The sequence below is a fragment of the Lepisma saccharinum genome, unplaced genomic scaffold (assembly GCF_977018435.1).
Source record: "Lepisma saccharinum unplaced genomic scaffold, izLepSacc3.1 HAP1_SCAFFOLD_558, whole genome shotgun sequence".
In the NCBI taxonomy this organism is placed as follows: domain Eukaryota; kingdom Metazoa; phylum Arthropoda; class Insecta; order Zygentoma; family Lepismatidae; genus Lepisma; species Lepisma saccharinum.
In genome coordinates, this window is record NW_028143235.1 from 57,498 (window position 1) to 76,170 (window position 18,673).

The 18,673-nt window shown below is 35.7% G+C and overlaps 1 protein-coding gene across 3 annotated transcripts in view; it reads left to right on the top strand.

The window, feature by feature from the left end:
- The window catches only part of LOC145983023 (BBSome complex member BBS4-like), a 28,756-nt gene extending 11,103 nt beyond the window's left edge, over window positions 1-17,653 (top strand). For all 3 annotated transcript variants that reach the window (XM_083116306.1, XM_083116304.1, XM_083116305.1), the window contains exons 7-11: window positions 268-421; window positions 961-1,083; window positions 7,048-7,219; window positions 9,455-9,666; window positions 13,999-17,653. In XM_083116306.1, coding sequence (XP_082972432.1) covers window positions 268-421; window positions 961-1,083; window positions 7,048-7,219; window positions 9,455-9,666; window positions 13,999-14,274 — 937 coding nt within the window. In that variant the 3' untranslated portion in view covers window positions 14,275-17,653. The remainder of the gene's footprint in view (window positions 1-267; window positions 422-960; window positions 1,084-7,047; window positions 7,220-9,454; window positions 9,667-13,998) is intronic.
- Window positions 17,654-18,673: the final 1,020 nt, after the last annotated feature.

Consider the following 18,673-nt stretch of genomic DNA (forward strand, 5'->3'; position numbering starts at 1 on the left):
TTAATATTTTGTTTGAGATGTTTTAAATTATTCTTGAAGCTATGTACCTTTCCAAACCACAAATAACATAAATGTTGCTACTCTCTTGATATTGCAACATTACTTCCACTTATATTTTTTGTCAGATGCTTATATATTTTTTTTGTTTTGTGGCATTCATTTACAGGTGGAAAGAGAATTGAAAGAGATCACGGGCAATTTAGATTGTGATTACAGATCTAAATTAACTAATTATTGTGACGAAACAAATTATTATTGTGTTTTCAGATTTTCACCAGATAATTCTGAACTAGCGACAACCTTGGGTCTCTTATACATGCAGACAGGGCAGCACCAGAAAGCATTTGAGAAGCTTGGATCAGCATTGGCACATGATGCAACATACACGAGGGCATTAATAGCAGCAGGATCAATGATGCAGGTGTGTAGACATTCAGACACCATTCATCTATGTTGCCATAATGTACACAGAATTTCTTATATTTGTTGCTTATTTGGCTAAGAACACTCTGAACCAGTAGCTATACTTATTTTGGTATTAATTTCACCATGTAAAGCATGATTAAAAATTTACCATAGCATGAAATGCATGACATGTTCTGTACATAAAAAGTTTCTAAATTAATAAGAATGTGTGAATTTTATTTACAAATATTTTGACAAATCAAATACAATACTATCCACTTGCAGTTTGTCTAGAATTAATTCAGTGAAATTCTATAAATATTTTTATTTTTCCAGAATTTAGAATATCAGCATTGTCCTTCAAGACGACAGACATTTTCACAAAAGTTATTCTTAAAGTAGGCCTTAGTCAATGTAAATGAATTCTACAGTGATGAAGTAGGTTTTGCCATATGTAAAGACAAGCTAAAAAAAACTGTAGATGTATGACTGAATATGTAACTAATTGTACTAAAAGGTTATGAATACATGTTTTATATTTTTGGAACTTTTCAGGGCCATCAGGATTATGATGTTGCTCTTGCCAAGTATAGAGTGGCATCGCAGTATATTCCAGAATCATCCGCCCTGTGGAATAACATCGGAATGTGTTTCTTTGGCAAGAAGAAGTATGTGGCGGTAGGTAATATGCTTGTCACAATCATATAATTTTCTTACTACATTTGTGTGTATTGTACTAATTTCAAGTAAAACATCAATTCATTCTTAAATCATAGCTTAAGGATTGTGCAAACATGTTTTGTCATAAATAATGTATCTTACATTTAGTTTTTCTTATTGTTATCTCTGATAAAGACTGCTACTGTTGAACTATTGTGCAAAAATCAAGTATGTGCCATAAATAATAATGAAACAATGTGAGTGTAAAAAACTTATTTTATTAATTTGTCCAGTATTAAACATTACTTTTCACATTCAATATTGCATAAAAAATCTTGTACTTGCCTTTGTCTAATAAGGTTTCATTTAATGTTATTTTATTTGCCGTAAAGAATTCTTCAGATTCCACCAGGAAGCTCCCCTTTAAGGGTTGTGAAAAATGCAGTGAAATCCAGTTTTATACTAAGTGAACAAGACCACAAATTCCTTCTCAACCTCCACCCTTCACCTGCCATTGCCTATGGCATTCAGAAAACTCATAAACCTGGAAACCCCATGCACCTTATTAAAGCTGGTTTCAATCACCCCACAGTCCACCTAACCAACTGGCTTCAAAACAAAATATCTCAGTTCAACTACAAACTAACATATGTGTTCCGCAACAGTGCCGATGCCAAAAATCTCGTGACCTCAAGCTGACAGTGCAAAATTAGCCATCATTGACATAGTAGATTTGTACAATTCAATCCCCATAAACGTATCTCTGCATTCAGTTGAAAGATGGCTGACAATAAACAGAATCCCTGCTCTAGAGGTACAAGAAACAAGCAGGCTGTTGGAAGTTTGTTTAAAACAACTACTTTCAGTTTGAGGATAAATTCTACAAACAGTCCGAGGGCCTTGCGATGGGCAATCTGCTGTCAGCTCCTTTAGCCAACATTGTCATGCACCTAGCTGAAAAAGAGATACTTCACACTCCAGATCTGCAATACATCCGATATGGAAGGTACGTGGACTACACAATAGTCATTTACAAGAAGGCAGAAGAACTCAACCTTCTAGTGAACAAACTAAATAGCATTCATCCCAGGCTCAACTTCATCGTAGAACAGGAACATGGTAAAGATCAACTTCTTGGACATCACAATCAGCCGTGCACTTAACAAATTCATAACCACTGTCTACAGAAAACCAAATGCAGGCAACCAGTACATACACGCTCTCTCTAGCCATCCCCCCAAACAAAAAGCTAACGTGTGGCTGAACTTTTATTGAAGAGCCTTCTACTGCTGCAGAGAAGGTTCTACGAGAAGGGATAGCCACCATCACTGAAATAGCCCTGAAACATGGCTACACAGAAGCACAACTTTCCACTTGGTGCAGCAAAGCAGAAATACAGGTCAGGCACCCTAACCAGCCACAATCAACCCACCCTTAAGCAACTCAGCCACAATCAACCCACCCACAATCAACCTCCAACAACCAATATAAATGGTTTGCCTTCCTCTACCATCCCACCACATCCAACCGCATATCCCAAGCCCTTCTCCCATATGGCATCAAAGTAGCGCACAAACCCAATACCAAAATAGCTGATAAACTAAACAAACACAAACGGTACTTCATCTCCCCCCTTGATAACCCAGGTGTATTCGATGCAGAGTGCGAGTGCAAGGCACATTACATTGGCAGATCCATCAGATCTGTCAATGAAAGAATCCAACAGCACCTATCAGATGCAAAAAAAAGCCCAATCCACTACTGGTCTTGCCAAACACATCAAATACCATAGCCATAAAATTCAAAAGGTACAAGTTAACACACTGTCCACACACTTGTAGACACCAAAATCAAGGAAACGCATGCCATAATGCACTTCCCGCACAAGCTGAACATCGAAAGCGGACACGCACACCACACTTGGATTCCCCTACTACAACAGTTAACACCGGGAAATAGCAGCGGACGTACAGTTAACAACAGCGCACCTAGTGGCTGCCGGAGAACTATGAACAAAAGACGCATGCCAAGCAACAGTACAGTGAGTTACAACGAGCATGGTGGCAGTGGTCACTGAAATTAATAGAACAAAGAAGAAAAAAACAGTTTCGCGGGTAAAGTGAGTACTAGTTTCTCCATATTTATATACTACCACGTCTCTTTTCCCAATTATGAATTAAAGGTTAAGTAACATAAATTTCATGTAAGGCAAAATACTGAGTGACTACAGCTACTTCTTGAAAAATATAAGAAATTATTTTGCAGAAAAAGGAAGAATGTATGTAGGATATTCTTGGGGCATTGTGGAGAATAGATTGACAGATGTATTCGTGCTCCTAGAACTGTGATAATGTGTAGGTACTAAGTTTGTTCAAAAAGAAGCTGAACTTTTTCAAAATAAATTTGTTTACCTTGTACACAGCTTAATCGGATTTATCACCTTCAAAGTAGTATCCTCCACTGCTAACACAGCACTTCTTATACTGTTGAAATGCATTCTGGAATGCATTTTGGGGAATAACCTGCAGGTCCCTGAGCAAAATTTTCCTTAATCCCTTCTATGGACTGGAAGCAGCATCCTTTCAGGGTGGATTTTAAACTGGGAAATAAAAAGAAGTTCGCAGGTGCCAAATTATGGGAATAAGGGGGTGGGGTACAACTGTTGTGTTGAGCTTGGCGCATAACTCTTGAATAAGGAGCGTCGAATGCGCTGGACCATTGTCATGTTCCATTTGCCCATGCTCTGCAGGCCTCTTCTTGCTCACAGCATCCCTCAAATGCCGCATTACTTCCAAATAAAATGGTTTGTTTATGTTTTGACCACGTGCAGTGTACTCATAATGCACAACACCTTGATAATAAAAAATCACAAGGAGCATCACTTTGACATTGGAGCGACCTTGGCGTGCCTTTTTCAGTCTCGCCGACAATTTGCCCACCCACTTCATAGACCCAGGTCTCATCACCTGTTGTGACATTCCACAGGAAGCTATCATCCTCATTTGCTCTGTTTAAAGGATCCTTACTTATGTTAACACGTGTTTCTTTTTGTTCATCTGTCAGCAGCCGTGGAACAAATTGGGCAGCAACCCGATGCATGTTGAATTTTTCCACCAAAATCGTATGACACGACATTTTGCTTATTCAAACTTCTGCCATTTTTACGGATGGTCAACCAACGATTTTCCCGCACTTGAGCACGCACTTGCTCAACATTCATGCCATCACATGATGTTGATGGCCAGCCAGGCTTTGCATCATTTTCAATGGATGTTCTGCCTGTTTTGAACTGCTCATACCACTCTTAGCATTGTGTCCGGCTCATACATTCTTCCCCATATGCTTCTTGCAACATTTTGAGCATTTCTGTAAATGTCTTGCCCAATTTGAAACAAAATTTGATGCACACACGTTGCTCTTTGTGTATCTTCATTTTCTGTGTATCAAGAAATCACCACAGTCATGCAACACGACTTCACTAATGGCTCACAGGATGAAAACTAAGCAATGTAGACTGGTACACTCAATGGCGTACGTGGCCCTAGTAAGTTGACCAATGCAGATTCTTTCATTGGTGAGCAAATTTGAAAGTTCAGTTTCTTTTTGGACAAACCTCGTATATCTCATAGACAAGTAATTACCGATATTAATTTGCAAATTTTAAGAGGACGCAAGTGAGTTACTAAAATTATTTCCGCGAGACTTACTTTCGGTGGCCTCTGCCACCATCCACTAAGGAACTCGATGCTTCACTTAGGAGCTCTGGTGTAATCAGTTCATCTGCTGCGTGTGATAGGTTTGAGTTGTTGCAAAAGCGAGAGCCAAACATGATGTGCATGTCCACTGTCCGTATTCAGATTGTGTGGAAAGTGCATAATTGTGTGCGTCTCTTCGATTTTTGTGTCAATTAGTATGTGCGCTGTATGCCTGACCGAAACTTTTTGGATCCTGTGTTTGTTAAACTTGAGGTGCTTTGCTAGTCCGGTAGTGTGTTCAGATTTTTTTTGTATCAGTTAAGTGCTGTTGTATACATTCGTTGATGGATCTGCCAATGTAATGTAACTGACGTACGTCTTCTTATTACAACCGTGTTATTTATTCCCCCTAACATGAATTGCAAACTTTGCCAATCGATTCCAGAACCATGCTGTGCAGTTTATAATTTATACTCGTCCAATGATTCTAAATTTTGGTAGTTTCTGCAGCGGGGTGCTAAAATTATGAATGTAGCCCAGTGCTCAAAGTGAAGAGGGATGAGGGGGGTGCTATAACCCAGTGAAAGTATTCCACCACTTGTCACACATTGTCCGCATGTTAAAACTTAGGAGCATCCTAGCTAGCCCCAAGACACAAGCAGTGATGTAATCAACTAGCAAACTTGACACCTGGTATTTGTTAATTTGTTGACTAACCCACCCCAAAATTCAAGAATCTTTTGTGAAATGAAGAATATCTGTACATGCACTAGAATAGTAGCTATCATCATATTGTCACTTCTCAATTAACTTGATAGAAAATAATCTTATTTGTCCCCCCCCCCCCCACACACACACATGTTGCCAATCCTTGACTATATTTTGTCCTCTCTTGTGTATCACAACATATATTCATATGATATTACTTTGTGCTAATATTACCTAAATGACACAAACCACAATCACGTCTATTCATTTGTGTATTCTTTGTATTTTTTCCTTTTTGTGTGTATGTAAGCAAACTTTTGTTCTCAATTTTGTGTTCCATTTTTCCGTTCTTAATGTGTCTTTAGTATGTAGTATTTATCCATTGGGGTTAGGTGATAGAAGAGCCACAGGTTGAACCTCGGAAATGTTCTGTAAATAGATTCCACTTTATGCTAATTAGATTTCTAAGTTCTTCACCCACAATACAATATCTACTCTACAACATAAAATTTTGGTACACACAGTTCGTTTTCTTTTATAGAAATCAAACAAAAAAAATGTAAGCTCTAACTGCTGAGCTATTGAATCAATTAGGTCTATATTTTTGTTGTACTTTTCATGATTAACATAATTCCATGGAGGTAATAGTTTGTATAGTACAATGCTACATTATCTCACATACATAGGTTCAAGTCCTAGTCACGACTGTTCTTTTCTCTAGGTTTCTATACTTTGGTTGAAATAGAACTGAAATTTTGCCTTCGCTAGCTGGAGAAATGTGGGGAGTTTATTTGTTATCATCTCTGTAGTCACAGCAGAAGATTCGTGATATCGATGATGCAAACACTCACTCATTTAACCAACATGTACTTGACATAAACTCCCAAATTTATCTTCATGAAGCCCAATGATTAGAGGCATGCAAATTTCGTTTTTGACGAAAACACATAATATGAAATAGCATGCTGTAATATTCATTTTTCATGTTTCTGAAGGATGTGACGTGCATTTTCCTACCCTGTTTTGTCACGAAATAATGCGAAATGAACTGCAAAATGCGAAATATACTCTCAAACACGAAATTTACCGTTTATATACCGACGCGAGTGTCTGAAGTATCCTGTGAGTTATGCAATTCACGGAAAATTAATTAATTCTACTGTAAATATTTGAGAAGCAAAAATGCACCCCTTTACACAGGAATAAACTTAATACTCTCGTAACTACATAAATGTACTATTAAAAGGCATAAGTTTATTTTGTGTAGTAAGTGCAGTTTTTAAATCAAATTTAGGATTATATTCACAATTTTAAAACCAAAATGTCATTTTATATAACACTTTTGATGTGATTATTCACCACTATAACACTGCAAGTTTGTTTTATTTACCGCTTTTGAACCTGAAATCGACTCTATTTTTGTACAGAAATTTTGCTTCTTTATTTACCAAAAATATGTGCCTCTACCAATGATATGTGAGTGAAAACTTAAGGTTCTGTCTATAATTTTTAAATTGTAATGTTTTATGGGTTTAACTCTTCAAAATTTGTTTATTTCAACACTTTAATTTCTTTGTAGGCAATAAGTTGCTTGAAAAGGGCAAATTACCTGGCACCATTGGATTGGAAGGTTCTCTACAATTTAGGATTAGTTCACCTTACCATGCAACAGTATGCATCCGCCTTTCACTTTCTTTCAGCATCAATCAACTTGCGACCAAACAGGGGGCAAACTTTCATGCTACTTGCAAGTACGTATTACTGTGTTCCTTTCTGTTCTTTGGTGCATTTTTTGATAGTTCTCGGTAGATTCATGCATAACAGGGACTAGAATAGTAGGGCATCAGTAAGGACAGAGTCAGTATCGGAAAGGATAAGTTCCAATATGATTACTGGTTCATTAGTTCTGTGAATCTGTAAAATGTGACACAATACTGTCCAGAATAAAAATATCCTGGAAAGTATGCCAAATGTGTAATTTTCATTAAATCTGCACCGACATTGCTTGGCTGAAAATGGAGTTTAATAATAAAATGACAGCTATTTTAATATTCCGATCATATTATATGTGAAGCTATAAATATTTTTAAGTAAAACTCCAATTGCTCCATATGCCATATTTAAGCATGTACGTATAATGCCACCCTGGTTTTTGATGGGGTAAAGCAACAAACTATTATATCTTGTATATAATGTGCACTACAATTTAGGTTCAAGAAATGGCTTTCTTAGTTGTAGATCGTAAAGCTGTTGTTATGTCAATCAAGAGCGAATGACATCATACCTATTCAATACCTGTCGGTATGTGGACCAAGAGTAGAATATCATCTTGTGTATGCAATGAGTCACCAACACACACAACCTACCCCTGCCCCCCTCCCTCCACTCCATTTAGCATCCCAAAGCTTTCACTTTGCTTATTCTGCAGCAGAAGGAAGTCAGATCAAAATTATGTTAGGAATTTGCAGCACTCAGGAAGTTATTTCCAATTATTTCTCGCCTGACAAATACTGCTGATACATATCCTGTGTGATGGAGGTGCATGCTTGAATTCTGCTAGAATTGCTTTTCTCCATGTCACAAAATTTCACTTTTATAGTTTTTTTATATTATTATTATTATTACTAAAGAAATTCAACCTGGTAATTTGTATTTGCACCTGTTGATATGTACATTTTATACGCACCACAGTTTTTGGGGAAAAAATTTTGGAAAGAAAGTGCACATTCTAAATGAGTAAATACGGTAATATAGTTGGAACAGAATACCCATGTAACAACATTAATAAATATTGTGTTCAGGCATCGATAGGTGAATCGGAATCAGTTGAAGGTGGCATTGCATCAACCCTATTTCTCAATCGGATTTTATACTAATCCAGTGTTTCTTAAAATAGTTTGTATCTTACAACCACTATTATGTTGTTATTGTTGTTTTATTTATGATTATTCAAGGGAAATTTATGCACATAGTCTTCTAATAAATTTCACACATACAGTTTACTTAAAGACAAAACCCATCAGAATCAATTAGTCACATATGTTTAGATTAAAGTTGAATATCTTGTTCAGGTTCTTTATAAAATCTTAGCCATGTTATTTCTAATTGATTGACTATCAGTTCATTTTTATGTTGAATCGTCATATTTGAAAAACAAATTACATTTTTACAAATAGATTTTTGCTCTATTTTCATTCCATGAAATGTTAGTGTTGTATAAGATGAAATGCACATACTTCCCTGAAACTTAATTCTCGCAAGATATGAGAATATTTAGTCAAAAATGAAGAATCAAATGGAGTCTGGGGGAAAAAGAAAGATCAAGTTTTCTTATGATTAGAAAACTGAAACTTCATTCTTTTCAGTATTTTTAGTGTAACTCACCATTGCAAATATATACTTTTCACTGTTAAGAAAATTATAGATACAGATTATGTTTGTGTTGAACCAGGTCCAAGGTTCAACACAATATGTAATTCGTAGTGCAAGATCATTCCTGCAATTCCATTGGATCAGGGATGATAATACTGCATGCAATGTAACAGGGGAATGTTGCTGCGGATAATATTAGATAGTGAAGAAGAAATATATTTTGCCAGCATAAGGCATAAACGGCATCTCTTGTTTTTCAAAGTAATGCTAAGCCAAATACTGTTATGAGAAATGATTGGTTGGAATTTAATCAATATTTTTCTAGTCTGTGTTTGTCGCAAGTCTGTATAATGCATAATTTTCATTACTTTTGCAACAACGTTGTGGGAAGAAATAGATTTTGTGATTATATAATTATCTTGTGTGAAATTATGAACATCTTAAAGCAAAACTCTGATAGATTACCAAGATATAGTTCTAATTGAAAGAATGCATTTTGAAATTTGTAAATATTCCAAACTGCTTTGAATTTCAAGTATCAATGAGAATCTGCAATAGTATCGGCTCAGCACATAAGTGTTCTTATGCAATTTTATGTTTTCTTTCCATTTCAGTAACTTTGAAGCATCTGGAAGACCCTGAAAATGCTAAACATGCATATGACCAGGCTGTGCACCTAGACAACAAAGACCCATCGATTCCATTGAATTATGCAATATTCCTGTACAGTCAAGGCGACAGTATAGGAGCTGCCAAACACTTGGCTCAGTTTGATCAGAGGATTACCAAGCTACGGCAGTCGTCAACGTTTGAAATAGATCAGGAAGTAAGTGTGCATTTTGTTACTCGCATTGACTCTTTAAAAAAGTAATTTTTTGTGGGGTGTAAAACTACTCATAGTTATCCTTATGAAGAAGCAAAGCAATCATCATGAAATATACGATAAAATAAAAATATGTGTTCGTGCCTAAAGTACGAACTTTCTTCATTTATTACAAGTTGTGTTATTCTTTTATATATTGTGCCTCCCCAATGGCACAGTGGTAGCGTCGTCGCCTTGTAATCAAGGGGTCCCGGGTTCGATACTTGGTGGAGGCACATAGTGGTTCAGATCCCACTTTAAACTGTAGGTCCAGTCCTGCTTAGCCTTATTGTGCATAAAACAACAAATCAATCAATCTTTTATATGTTTGCATAAAAGTTCATCTGTAAGTTTCCTAACACAGAGTTTTCCTTGCTTGTTATAGAGGGTGGTACATGTAGGGCTCGTTCTATAAGTTGTGACGATGTGAACAAATCAAATTAAAATAACTGGCCTCATGAACCTGGTGAAACCAGTTATCTTACTGACTTGAATAATGCAGTAAGCAAAAGTGTAAGTTGCAGTGGTTCTTTATAAAAAGTTTTCATGTGGTGTCCAGTGAAAGACTTGTCCTTCTGGCAGAAATGACCCCGGCTGTAAATCTTGTTGGTCATTTTAATCACATTATAAGAACAGTTAAGGCTCACTCATCTGGGTGCATGGTGTTTCGTATCACTCTCTGATCAAATTATATTGCATTTTCAAACTAGTGCAGTTTGAAGCCATCATGCACGTGCTTTGTCTGCAAATAGCAGATGATTTTCACTGAACAAACCAGCCTACCAGTCTGTGCATTCCATGGGAGAACGAACGTTACACACTGCACGAAAATCAACTTACGGCTATAACAAACTTTTCACGATCTTCACTGCCAAGATGCCCATATGCTGGGCACCAACATCTATGAAGTTTCATGTGCACTTCAAGTAGCTGACCTGACAGTAAACCAAACCACATGTTTTATTTTAGTCATTGAGTACTTTATAAGATTTGTTACATAGATATATGAATTGCTCAGATACAACTGGTTAAAATTTTGTGTATTAACAACATGGAATGTAAAAGTACATGCCACATAATGTTTAACCATGAATCTGCTCAAGCCCGTGAAGCAGGGAAGTCTGTTCTGCCATCAAGTTAGCACTAGTGTTGGGTGATACATCGTCAAGATGATATATCACATTATTGAAAAAATATCGTCCAGGCAATATCAACTAGATGATACATCTTCACGATATTTTGGCAATATATATTGTCACAATATTTGGTGATATATATCATATTGGTGATTGTATTGGTGATATATCGTCACAATATTTTAGCAATGTATATTGCATCAGTGATATATCATCATGATATTTGGTGATATATATCATGGAGACATGTCACCAATATCACAATACAGAAAACATTATCGTATTGTCTATGATGATATTTTCTTGATGATATATCGCAATATCAAATTTCCGATATCGTCTATCCCTAGTTAGCAAATTACTGATTAGGTTCCTAAACTAGGTGGGTATGGACAGTTTGCTTTCTCTTGGTAGAAAAGCCTTAGCATAGTGTGTCATACAAACTGTATTCCACAGGGGCCATGCTGCCTAACATCTGGACACCTTTAGAACTTGTCTTCTATTTCAAAAGAGGTACATTTACAGGCCCCAGATCCCACCTTATGGGCACCATCACAAATGTGAAATATTCACATTACATACAAAGTAAGAAAACAATTTACGCTACATACAAAGTAAGAACACAATTTACGTCACAACAGGCACTGGGAACTAAATATTACACTATAACTTTGGCCAGGAAAGTGAATTATGTTACTTTCAGAACATGCCCATTGTATCTACCAATTTTTAGTTCTTAACCCTGTCCGAATGAAGGTGTGCATGTGGAGGAATCTTATGCAGCTGTAAGGCTTGCAGTCAGTCTGCCATGGAACATCACCAACTAAAATTGGTAGATACAAATCACACCGCATTGTGTTTTTGCTCTTTTAAGTGCATCCTCTCCCTTGGGGCCCTTCTAAAGAGCCATTTTTTCTCTGCTTTCCCAAATACTTATTCTACAAAGTCTCTCCAAAAAGAAACCAAACTTTCAAAATACTATTTCAATGTATTTTGCTCACTATTCTGCTACTGCCACTGCATTGTGGGATTCTTTATCAGTAACATTCAGTTTGTTGCATCGCACTATATTGTTTCATTTCCAATGTGCAAGCATTTAAATGTATAGTGTTCTGTGTTTGTCACAATTTTCTGATTAATAAGAAAAATGAAAATTCTTAAAGAGCAACATGTGTGTGTGTTAAATTTTGCTTCAAATTGGGAAAAGGTGTTTGCAGAAACTCTGAAAACGTTGCAAGAAGAATGCATGGGCTGTGGTAAGTGCTAATATTAATATCAACATTTTATATCAGGGCAGAACACGTCCATTGAAGAGAATGCAAAACTTGGGTGACCATCAACATGGTCAATAAGATTACATTCGTGTTGAGAGAGTAAGTGTTGTGGTGTCAATTCGCCATGCATAAAATAGCAGAAGAAATAGGAGTAAGTAAAAGTTCACGTCATGCAATTTTGATGCTCACAGTTGTGGCAGATGAACAAAAAGAAAAGGATGTTGAATTTAGTCAAGATTGTTAAAATGAGTGTGATAACTTCCAGAAGAACATCATGACAGGTGATGAGAAGTGGATGTATGGTTATGACATCAAACAAAAGCATAGTCATTTAAGTAGGTGGGTTAAGACCATAAAATGTATGCTAAAGTTACCCAAAGTGAAGGTGATACTCATTATCTTTTTGATTGGAATAGTGTGGTTCATTAAGAGTACACCCCATACAGTCATTCAATCCATCGAGAGTTTTGCTTGGAAATTATGCTGCATTTGAGGGAGGCAGGGGAGAAAAAGAGGCCTGAGGCATGGACAAACGAAGTGTGGATCCTGCACCATGCCAAAGCTCCAGTGCATTCAGCACTCCTCAAAAAAATAAACAACGTTAAATTGTATTAAGTTAAATTTAACACTACTTACGTTTCATGGTCCTGCTGCCCCCTTCATCAGGTTCGTGTATATAATTTCCTAAGCACTGAACATAGTGCCACTTTAAAAAGTGTTTAAAGAGGATTAGGTTGAGGGTAGGGTTGAAAACATTTAACACTATCCCTGACACATTCCTAATTAAAAAACTCCACATATTAAAACTCCCGTAAAGACAAACCACCTATTTCGATTGAAACCACTTAAAAACGGGAACACATGAAATCGATAAAAACCCACATCAGTTGGAAGGCCAGCCATTCAGTTCAGTACCTCAGCCCACTTACTCTCCAGATTTGGCACCCGCAGACTTCTTTCTGCTTCCAAGGATAAAATCCACCCTAAAAGGATGCCATTTCAAGACAATACAAGAGATTATAGAAAATTCAACATGGGGCTGGACAGGTGCAACTCTCTTGGAAGACAACCAACGTCAACCTCCCTTATATGTAGCAAACCCTGGACTGCATTTTGCAGACCAGCGAGGTGTCTGGACTCGCAGCCAGTAAAATTCTCTGTGGGACTCGTGATGTGTGTTGTTGTTGTGTGTTTGTGATTGTCCTTCAATCCATTTCATCGTATCACCTTTCATCGTCATCTTCGCGATGAGCCGAAAGGGGCAGAAAAGTGAAGTAAAATAACTAAATGAATAAAAATTTTGATAATGGATGATAATGAACTAAAATTGCGATCCAACAGTGGAAGAAATGCTGGATCCTGTGGTGGGATCTATGTTAAATGGGATAAATAAAGTAATTTTAATAAAAGTAGTTTCTTTTTGGGCAAACTGCATTTTCATACATTTCTTTCTTTGTCTTGTAAGACCTGACTTTCCATTAGGATAATGAAAGGTTTGACATTTTATTCACAGTGAGGACCCTTTCGGTGATTTGGATTACAATTTAAAATGTAGCTCCCATCCTGGTTTGACTATCCGTGCATAAGGTGGATGCAAAGCAAACTTTTACTTTTAGTATTTACATAAGGACTCTCCTATAGTCATGTCACATTCCATATCATTTGTATTAGGGAGAATTTACACCGAAGCAACAAGCAACATGTGTCGCTTGAAGATTTCAGCAATAGAAAGCAAGCTTATGCAGCTTGTCGTGCCGCTACGGTGTGAAACGTTGCTGCTGATTGGTTCTTTCCGAAGCGAAACCGTGTCGCTTGTCATTTCGGTGTGAATTCTCCCTTACTGTAATTTGAATCTGAATATAATGAAATTCAATATGCCATTGCAGCTGCTGGATGTTGGAAGCAAGCTAAATTCTACCTTGAACCTCCAAGGCGGAAAATCCTCGAGATCTAATCTGAATAGAAAGGGGGACAGTTCTCGAAGGGATATGAATGGAGAGCACAGAAGAAAACATTCAAAGAAAAAATCTACAGAACAGACCGCCACGGAAGAAAAATCTGCGGAGGAGACAAAGAATGATCAAGAAAATTTGCAACCAAAGGAACAGTCTGAAGAGGAACCTGTTCAAGGACCGAGTGCAATGGCTTCTGACGAAGTTTGAGTATGAAAGGTTTATTTTCAACATTTCTTTATTGCGTTTGTATACGCTTACACAGTAACTGTATAACTGGGGATGAGCTGATATCAATATCTAAAAGTTTGAATTAATTTGCTGATTTTGATGGATACTTTTCCAGATACGAATTTCCTGCGAATTATGCCCCCATGTAGAATTTTCATTAATTCTGTACCAAACATGGATTAAATGCCAGCTATTTAAATTTTTAATGCTTTGTCTCGTAATGTGTGAATAAGCAGAATGGATATATTGCAATGTCAGGGTGTCTACCAGTTGGGAAAACGTGGAAAAGTCAGGGAATTTAAATATAGTTTTTCTGGAGAAGTCATGGGAATTTCCCATCTGGAGAATTCAATGTTCTTGTAGTAGTGCATTAAAAGTATGTTTTTGAATTTTTAAAATTAGGGCAAACAATAAATTTTAAATTAAGTGGTTACTGCTAATTTGCAATATTTCTTGTTACAATTTTTGGGTTGTGTTTGGAATATTGTTATCTGGAGTAATATATTACTAAATTTTACTATAATTACTAGAGGCATGCATATTTTATTTTCGACGAAAACAAGAAATATGAAATAACACATTGTAATGTTAATTTTTCATGTTTCAGAAAGGTGTGAGGTGCATTTTCCTATCCTGTTTTGTCACTAACTGCAAAATGCGAAATAGACTCTTAAAAACGAAATTTAGTGTTTATTTACCGATGCGACACTTTCTGAAGTTTGAATTATCCTGCAAGTTATGCAATTCACGGAAAATTGAAAAAATTTACTGTAAATATTTTGAGAAGCAAAAATGGACCCCTTTATTCAGGAATAAACTTAATACTCTGGTAACTACATAAATGTACTATCTTGTGTAATAAGTGCAGTTTTTAAATCAAATTTAGGATTATATTCTAAATTTTCAAACCAAAATCTCATTTTTACATACCCCCTTTTGATCCGATTTTTCACATCTATAACACCAATATTTTATTTTATTTACTGCTTTTTAACCTGAAATTGACTGTTTTTGAACTGAAATTTTGCTTTTTTATTTACCAAAAATATGTGCCTCTAATAATTACATATTATTTTTCCACTAATTGTTATGAATTTTTAGAGAAACAGAATTTTTTGTTTCCGAAACTTTGTTATGTGGGAATCGTAAGTGTGAGTGCTCAGCCAAAGTATTGTGATCTTTGAAATATGTTCATGTACACTAATTGCCTCAATGATTTGGCCTGGAAAAGTTAGGGAATTTTCTTTTTATGAAATTGTAGACACCCTGAGTGTAAAACTTACATTCTAACAATTATAGCTATTGCAAATAATTTTTAAATTGCTGCAATGTTCAGTTATCAATATGTGCAGGAATTACCATCAGCAGGGAATGGATTTATATGTAAATACATATTTATGTATGAAGCTGAAATCTGTTATATTTTGTATTATCTTTGCACATTGTATTATCATGGCATGTAGACTCTAAAAATTCCATTTTTATTTTCCATATTTATACATATATTAGGCTTGGCTCATATTTTACATATTTTCATTATTTTTACATATTATTTCCATATTTCAGAACATTTCTCAACATATATTCCATATTCGCGCAATAACTACATGTTCCCCTGTGAGCGAAAGAGTTGGATGAATTTATTGTGAATAACTGCCGAAGCGACGTTAAACAAACGAAAGTTTACGACCTTTTTAATACCCTCCAATTGCATTAATTACAAGTTTTCTATCATCCAAATAATAATGTTCTTTTTTTAAAATTATACCCATCCCCCGAACTGTTTGCTTTTGCTATTGTAAAACACTTGAAATTCCTGTTTATTTACAATTGTTGTCAACAATAGAGAAAGAGGGGTCAAGCATCGGCTCCTGGTTGTTACAAATGTTGGAAGAGAATCCCAAGTCGAGCAGCGCCAGAGCAACGATTTTGTGGCACATTTACGGGATTCGCTTCTGGTTTCTCGTCAAGACAGAAATAGTTACAATGCTGAGAGAAGTGCAATCAATTGTTTTAAAACTGAAGAGTTACATACGTAGTCTTATATTATTAGGGTAAATTTTTACAATTTTACTTCCATATTTAACTCCATATTTTGGTGAAAATAACTAAGTATGTATTTACATATTTAGCACATTTTTACTACATGTAAATCTGTTCCCTGGCGATCAGTATCAGGATTTGTTCAAAGTGATATCAGCTTAAACTGCCTAAAGCACAGTACATAATACTTTTTTGTGGTTAAGATTAAGTATGGAAAATCAACAGATATTGCTATGTCCTTGACCATCAGGCAAATTTCATTTAAACAGTTGAGATTTCGGAAACCTAACTCAAATCAGTGAAACATGTCTTGCAGTTTTTTTTTTTATCATTATTGCATCAGTGGTTTCTTGGCACGAGTCACAGGCCTCCACTTTAAAAACATCAGTGATAGTTAAGAGAGAGAGAGAGCTAGAGAGAGATAGAGAAAGTTTCCTTTCATCATGTATTGACTTGCAGGTGATATAAACTTGAAAATTTTTGCAGAGCTTGTAAAGTCTTCATTAACTTTTTTTTTTTTTGTTGAAATGAACACTTAAAGGAAAATGATGGGTCAAAGAATTTCTAATTAGGAAGGGTTCAAAATAACGCCACCCAAGCCTGACTGTCGACCAATCGGAGCACATGCTATTGAAATCAATTATCGGAAAGCGACCTCGTGAAATGTAAACAATGTATCACTTCACACTTTTAAAAGACAATAACTATTCAACCGAGGGGAATAATGTTTCATATTAAATGGTTTTAGGTACAAAAAATGGCACTGCATAAATACATACTTATGGTGTTTACTGTACACGAATGAAAGAATATTTTAGTTTTTTCAATTGTAAACACTGTGCACTCACCATAGATGGTGTAACTCGATGTGCCTTTTGTGCTGTATGTATTATACATTGTAATCACAAAAGCTAATGGAAATGTACCATGAAATGCTTTCATGTAAAGTGAAATAAATAAAATTATCTTTGTTATGGCTAATCGCTAATCTATTTATTTCTTTTCATGAGGTACACATTGCCAAGTTCTGGTCAAATGTGAAGTTGTCCAATTTTTCTTTGATCGTGTACATGAGCAATTTCAGACCATTCAAGATTTCCAATAGGAACGATGTTCAACGACTTTCTGTTCAATTCAACAAGTTGCTCATGATTAATTTGATCTTGTACAAGGCACTTAAGAATAAATTTCTCCTTTGAGAAGATGGCACATGTAGAAAAATACATATTCATACCTGTATTAATATCAGGCTGAAAGCAGCACAAACAAGAAGGAGCAAATGTGAATAGATATCCTATGCTTTATTGAGATACATGTACCACAAATTACTAAAGATTACATATCATGTACATAAATATATGCATTAAGTTCAATAAACTGTTTTTTTTTTTTTACAAAACCTCTCTCTGATGGACTAATTGGTAATTTACACATTCATAAAATGTTAATAGCATTTTTATTTGTAACGAAATATTTGTCAGTGGGTTTTTATATTTTATTGTTTTGAAAATAAAGGCCGAAATCTCAGGAGAAAAGTTACGTTTACCCAGGAGACTCAAAACTCCGCATGTTCCAGAGTCAAAGCACGGCACCTTAGACCACACTACCACAGTGCGGGACTAAATATATGTGTAAAATTATGTGTTTTCCAGCTCAAGGTGTAAAACTTCTTGTATCAATCACTTAAACATCGATTTGAAGCTTAGAATGACCATAATGCAGCCATGTCCTTATGTGTACCATTTTAAAATATACTATCTAGTAATAATTAGGGCTGAGGCAATACCACTTTGCAAGGGTAGACAAATGCAGGATGCATGGTTGCCATGGCACCTGAAAATTTTTACTTGGTACCTGGATTTTTAAATTTAGTTCTAAAAAAATATTTTATTCATATTTGAAGTTGCCTTGTAGAAATTTACATTACTTATTTTTATATAATGAGTACAGTATATGTTTTCGTTGTTTGCACATTTTCTATTTTGGCATAAAATCAGATACCTACCCCCGAAGCAATGTTGTAAGGACGACTGCGAGCTCACTGATGCCTATTTAGATATGTCTCAAAAAATCAATTACTTTAATCCAATCTTGTATTAATTAATTAATAAAATAGATGATTTAGGTCACATTTTAAAATCTTAGCTGGAGTCTTCATTTTTGTAGCCTGTATTTGAAAAAATATGTGCTGGTTCCTGAGAAAAAGGGTCTGGCCCTTGAATTATTTTTAGTTTTGTCTACCTCTGCCACTTTGAGCCAATACGGATACTCTCACTCATTTCCACCAATACTGATGCCTGAATATTGTAAAGAGTTAAAAGTTATGTTCAGGATA